This window comes from Octodon degus, unplaced genomic scaffold (assembly GCF_000260255.1).
Source record: "Octodon degus isolate 3935 unplaced genomic scaffold, OctDeg1.0 scaffold00002, whole genome shotgun sequence".
Lineage (NCBI taxonomy): Eukaryota > Metazoa > Chordata > Mammalia > Rodentia > Octodontidae > Octodon > Octodon degus.
Window position 1 is genome coordinate 21,811,821 of NW_004524578.1, and position 5,877 is coordinate 21,817,697.

Genomic DNA, 5,877 nt, shown 5'->3' on the forward strand with positions numbered 1-5,877 from the left:
CTTCTTTTCCTTTTTTAGCACCACCTGAAAAAGCTGGAGGGCCGCCGCCTGGATTACGATTATAAAAAGAAGCGAGTAGGTAAGATTCCAGACGAAGAAGTCAGACAAGCAGTAGAAAAGTTTGAAGAGTCAAAGGAGTTGGCTGAAAGAAGCATGTTTAATTTTTTAGAAAATGATGTAAGTATTTACACCCAACAGGAGCCCTTAATGTGAGTGAATGTGATCAGCATGTTGAGAAGCTCTAAAGAGCTGGTTGTGATGGAAGTTTCCAGAATGTTCTGGAACCATTATCTCCTGTCTCTGAGGTGGCTTCAGACATTCAGCAAAACCTGGCTGGAGTCTTAATTCTTGGGAGGTCCTGTTTATCCCAGGATTGTTTCAGAGATGTTTTGAGCAGGGCCAGGTCACTGGCTCATCTCAAGATTGCAGGCTAGTCCAGCTTTTGTGTTGGAGGCTGCCCATGGCATTTGTGGTTTCACAGGGAAGCTCAGGGCCTGAGGCAAGTTGCATTTGGCTAATTGGGCATTGCTTGTGAGGCAGATACTTGAGGGACAAGATCTCTCTTACACCAGCATTCTGTGGACTTGATCATCTGAGTGAATGAACATGTGGAGTAGAGAAGCGACCTACATTTTCCATAGAGAACTTGAGTTGAATTCCCGAGAAGTACCAACATTGTTTTGAGGTATGATTCTAGTCACCCACTTTTATTTGCTTTGTTCACATGAAGTGAAATGAAGTAGAGCACTTCCTGGAGGCTGCCTTCCTTTGAGCCCTTTTTGCTTTGGGGACAGCCCAAATCCTTTGCTGTCGGTCTCTGAGGCCAGAATAATGGCACCAGGGTAATGGTACCCTGGTGTGCCTGGAATTTCCACTGTTCCTGAGAACTTCTGGCACCCTTCATTCATGGGTGGGGACCTCTGTGACTGGCCTCTGTCCCCAGGGCCTAGTCCTACCAGTATCCTCATATACTGGTAGTGATGCATTGGTTTGCAGCTAACGAGAACTGAAAGTTAAATGCATCTGTAGGTGACACACAAGCTGTCACAACCCAGAAAGGAGTTTTGTTTTGTGGTTCTCCTATGCACAGGAAGAGAGTTAGGGCTGAAGCAGCGGTGAAATCCCCAGGCCCAGGCAGTGGCCTTATCGCCTCCACATTCACTGCCTGAGCCATCAGGTGACACGGGACCCTGGCCAGCACCAGCCTGTCATTGGGTTGTCTTAGACTTGAGAATAGGCCAAGGTGGCTCTATATTCACTTCCTGTGGCCCCTGTGACAAATAGCCACAAAAGGAATGGCTTAATGCAATAGAAATTTATCTGTTTGGAGGTCAGAAGTCCTAATGGCAGGACCTGGGAATGAGCGCTGCTTTCCTCCTGAGGGCTCTGAAGGATCCAATTCTTTGCCTTTTCTGCCCCTAGAGGCCGCTTGGGCTTCAGGGCTGCTGGGCTTATTCCTCAGCTCTGCACCTTCAGAGCTAATAGCAGGGCCTCTTCAGACCTGCTGCTCTGATCTTTTCCCCACCCCCGCTGTCACATCTGCTGTGACTCTGAGCTGCCTGTATCCTCCTGGGAGGACTCCTGGATTATGTGGTGCCACCCAGACAAGCCAAGATACAGCGCCCATCTGAGGTCCTTAGCAGGGTGGGGTCTGCAAAGTCCCTTTGCTCTGCACAGCAACATGCTCCCGGGTTGAAGGAATCAGAACTTGGGCATCCTGGCCACTGTTCTGCCTGCTACAAGCTCTTCTGGGTTTACGGTTGTACAGACCTCCTGGGCCCCTTCCTGGTCTCAGCCCCTGCATTGTCAGCCACATTGCCTGGGCTTCATGGCCCCTAGTTTCCAGAGAAGTCAGTGTGCCGTGTGGGTTTCTCCCCTCGTGTGTCTTAGCGGGAGCTGGTGCACCTCGTTTCCAGAGATGGGAGGGAGGTAATTGTCTGGGGGAGTGTCCTCTTCCAGTGTCATCAGAATTTTCTGTAGTCTGTGTTCACAGTTCCTGTGAGGTGGCACCAGCAGAAGGGGCAGGCCAGCTCTGCCTCTGCTCCAGCCTTCTTACCTCTTGTGGCAACGCAGCTTGCCACGTTGAGTAGTGTGGCTGGTGGGAGAACTGCCTGAGCCACCGGACAGGTTTGGGTTCTTGCGAAGCCTGGCTTTGTGGCTTTATCTTGGTTCTGCCTGAGCAGATATTTAGTTCATTGTGGCCTGGGAAGCAGAGGCTGCCCATGCTGGTCTCCAGCACACAGCTGGGTGCTCGTGAGCTGCAGGGTCCCATCTCTTGGCAGTGGGAACAGGAGAAGGCGGCCCCATTGTCTTCCCAGTTAATGTGAGAGACAGCTTGGAAAGTGTCTTTCCAGGACTTGTGCTGAGCCCATGCTATGTGCAGACATTGTGTGCTGCCGCTGATGTCCCCAAGATCTAAGGGGCTTTGGGATCTGTTGGCTGCCCAAAGCCACCACCAGATTCAGAGTTACAAATGCATTTGTAGGGCTTATAGTCATGTGTCCTGGCCACATCAGAGAGAAGAGCTGCTGGTCCCAATGCCCTGCGCCCAGCCCCACATATATTTCAAGAAATATTCACTTAACTATCTCTCATTATTCCTTTAAAAATTATAAAATGGGGTTGGGGAGATAGCTCAGAGGCATAAGCACCTATCTGGCAAACACAAGGTCCCAAGTTAGATCCAAGGACTGGCATGCCCTGCTGGCCCCAGAACCAGGTGTGGTGTTACACTCCTATAATCCTAGCATTCAGGAGGTTGAGACAGGAGGACCACTGTGAGTTCAAGATCAGCCTGGGGGCTCCAAAAGTGAGCACAAGGCCAGCCTGAATTGTATAGTGAGACCCTGTCTCAAAAAAAGAAAAAAAAATATATCAAAATGAGATATAAAACTAGACATTAATTTTACTAAAGACAGAGAGGTGTGGCACAGATTTTACCAAGTACACAGCTCCAGCCTTACTTGTAGGAAGAAATTGTGGTGAATTCTGCCATGATCATGTTAGGCCATGACACCAGACTTACTTGAAATTATGTGTAAAAGCCAAAGAGGTGAAATTTAAGAGAGCTTTAGGATGTTATAGGGGCCAGGCTGTCTTTGTTTTCTTTACTGGGATTGGAGAAATTTAATGCTGTTTTTGCTTTTCCAGCCACAGCATGGTAAAGGAAATGTAACAGGATGGGTGTCCTTGTTCACATGCTAACTTGGCACAAGCAGCATCCCATGTATATCTTAAGTGCACCCTGAGCCATGGCTAAAATAGCATGAGTGGGCAAGAAAATTTAGAGAACAGGCAACTAAAGAATGGTTTGCAACAACACATGAAAACCACCTGGAAGGGCTGGTGAGATAGCTCAGCAGACTAAGTGTCTGCTTAGGTAAGCTCAGGAACTGGGGTTCGATCCCCGAGACCATCAGCCATGCCGGCCCCCGCCCCCGGGTACGCTGAGCAGCTACTGAGCCTGGGCATGGTGGTGCACACCTGTAATCCCAGCGCTGGGGAGGCTGAAAACAGGAGGATCAGTGTGAGTCTAAGCTGCATAGTGAGACCCTGTACCAACTACATTAAAAAAAGGAAAGAAAAGAAAACCAGTTGGAACTCTCAAGGCAAGGCCGTGGCTATGATGTGGGATATGGAAGTCTGAATGAATACCCGACAGATTAGACTGCCCCAAAGCTGATTAGAAGGTGATGTATGACATGCAGAGGCTTAGCGGAAGTCTGGGAAGAGGGATTTGTGTCTTTGTCCAGATCTGGAGTCACTGGGGCTGGGGTTGGGGCCTGGGGGGGCCATGCTGCCCTCTGGGGCTTGCTTCCTTGGCCTCTAGAAGTAAGCTGAATTAATTAACCCTTATTTCCTGCGCAGTTAGTTCTCAGCCAGGAGAGCATTCAGGTACTCTCAAAGACTGCTCTTCCTCAAATCATGCGTCTCCAGGGTTTCTGCATATGTCTCACACAGCATAGCCCCTTAAAAAAAACAACAACAAACTTCCTCTGTAAATTGTCCACTCATTTTGATGTGCCCATTGGTAGGAAAGAGATATGCCTGTTTTTTCATTCCTTTCACCTGTGTATTTTAGAGCAAACATTTTGTTCTGGTAGCAGCAAAAACCTGGGGGGAAGGGGACAGAGGCTGGCAGTTCTTTGCCCAGGAGCATGCTGCACCCTGCACCCTTTTCTTAATTTTGTTTCTCATTTTTTTTTAATCTAGAAAGTGCTCCAAGAAGCACTTTGCTAAGTGAGCTCATTTAGTAAACGTTAGCCTCACTTGTCTCAGGGAAAACTGCTTTCATTTCCAGATTTGTGAGCCATAAGCATGAGAATCCCCCAGGGATATCAGTGCTGATTAGCAAAGAAAGCGTTTTATAGAGTTACATCCAACTCATGATCACACCTAGGTTACAAGGTGGTTCTCCAGCATCTTCAGCTCCATGCCACGACCTGTATGGTCATTGTGCAAGGCTCTGAGATGGACCCCAGTGACCTAGGCGGGACTAAGGCAGACGCAGGCTCCAGGCGGCGGTCTGTGTTGCTGCTCGTCTCCAGACCCTGCCTACGTTTTGGCCTTTGTGGAAGTAATTTTGCCCTTCTGCTGCAGGTAGAGCAAGTCACCCAGCTGGCTGTGTTTGTGGAAGCCGCACTAGACTATCACAAGCAGTCCACAGAGATCCTACAGGATCTACAGAGCAAGCTGCAGATGCGGTAAGGGCCTTCTGCTCCCTCTGGCTCCCCACCTTCCCCTTTCTCTGCCTGCTTCTACTTTGTATAGCTGGCATCATGGTTAGGTGTGGGATGGGGCTAAGGTGGGAAAGGATCTCTGGCAGCTTTACTCCTATTTCTTTTCCTAAAGCCCCTGTGCTGTGACCTGTATGTACAGGGGCCAGACAGAGGGGCCAACCTTCCTGTGGGCCTCTCCTGAGCTGTCCCAGCTTTGCTGCGGAGCATTCAGCTCCCTCTTCACAAGCCAGGATGGCAGCAGGTGGCAAAACCCGCTCCCATATGTGGAGAAGACCGAGATGATACTCAGAAAATGTGTGAATAGCTGTGGAAAAGATGGATTTCTACTTCATCAGTAAAAATATCAGGTTGTGTTCAAAGATTGATACTAAGAGATACTGAGAGAGCTTTCTAAACATCAAAGAAATGTGCCCAATGGCTTTCATGATCAATGTATCCTATAGTTTTCATAAAATTAATGATCCTATATGTAGTATACACAGAAATCCTATAAATTAAAATATTGGATTAAAAATTTTTTCTCCCTGTGTTTTGAAACAGGCTTGATAACAGAAAACTATTTTATGCAACATTATGGTAATGAATATATTTGGAAAGATTTCACTTATGTCAGTGCTGTTCTAGAGGGAGGCAAGCCAGGAAGATAGCTCAGTAGAATAAGCACCTGTCTAGAGGGAGGCAAAGTGTGTGTCCATTTTCAGGAGCACCTACTTCTGGCTCCCAGAGGAGCTGTCCCCCAAGCTCCCTCTAGCAGAAGGATGCGGCTGCTTACTCCGAGGCTCTGGGGTGTTATGAGGTCAAATACTGTAGCTTTCTTCAAGGTGAGTTTCACTGAGAAGCCCTGTGAGGTACTCTGGATAGCACCTGAGATATCACCTCTGTCACTTTGGCAAACTCGGGAACCAATGTGTGAGATGCCTGTGGTAACCTAGGTTACCTGTGTGCTCACCAGTGCAGAGCCGTGTGCTGCAGGCTTTCTTGTCTTGGCAGGTGTCTGACTCCGCTTCCAATGTGTGTTATAGGATATCAGCGGCGTCCAATGTCCCCAGACGAGAATACAAGCCCCGGCCGGTGAAGAGGAGTCCGAGTGAGCTCAATGGGGTTTCCACCACCTCTGCTGCAAGGACGACAGGTGAGC

At 48.7% G+C, this 5,877-nt stretch overlaps 1 protein-coding gene across 1 annotated transcript in view; it reads left to right on the plus strand.

Moving 5' to 3' along the window:
* Sh3gl3 (SH3 domain containing GRB2 like 3, endophilin A3) overlaps positions 1 to 5,877 on the plus strand; it is a 160,510-nt gene that overhangs the window by 128,388 nt on the left and 26,245 nt on the right. Inside the window, exons 6-8 of the mRNA XM_012513814.2 lie at positions 19 to 177; positions 4,600 to 4,703; positions 5,762 to 5,871. Of these exons, the coding sequence (XP_012369268.2) occupies positions 19 to 177; positions 4,600 to 4,703; positions 5,762 to 5,871 (373 nt within the window). The remainder of the gene's footprint in view (positions 1 to 18; positions 178 to 4,599; positions 4,704 to 5,761; positions 5,872 to 5,877) is intronic.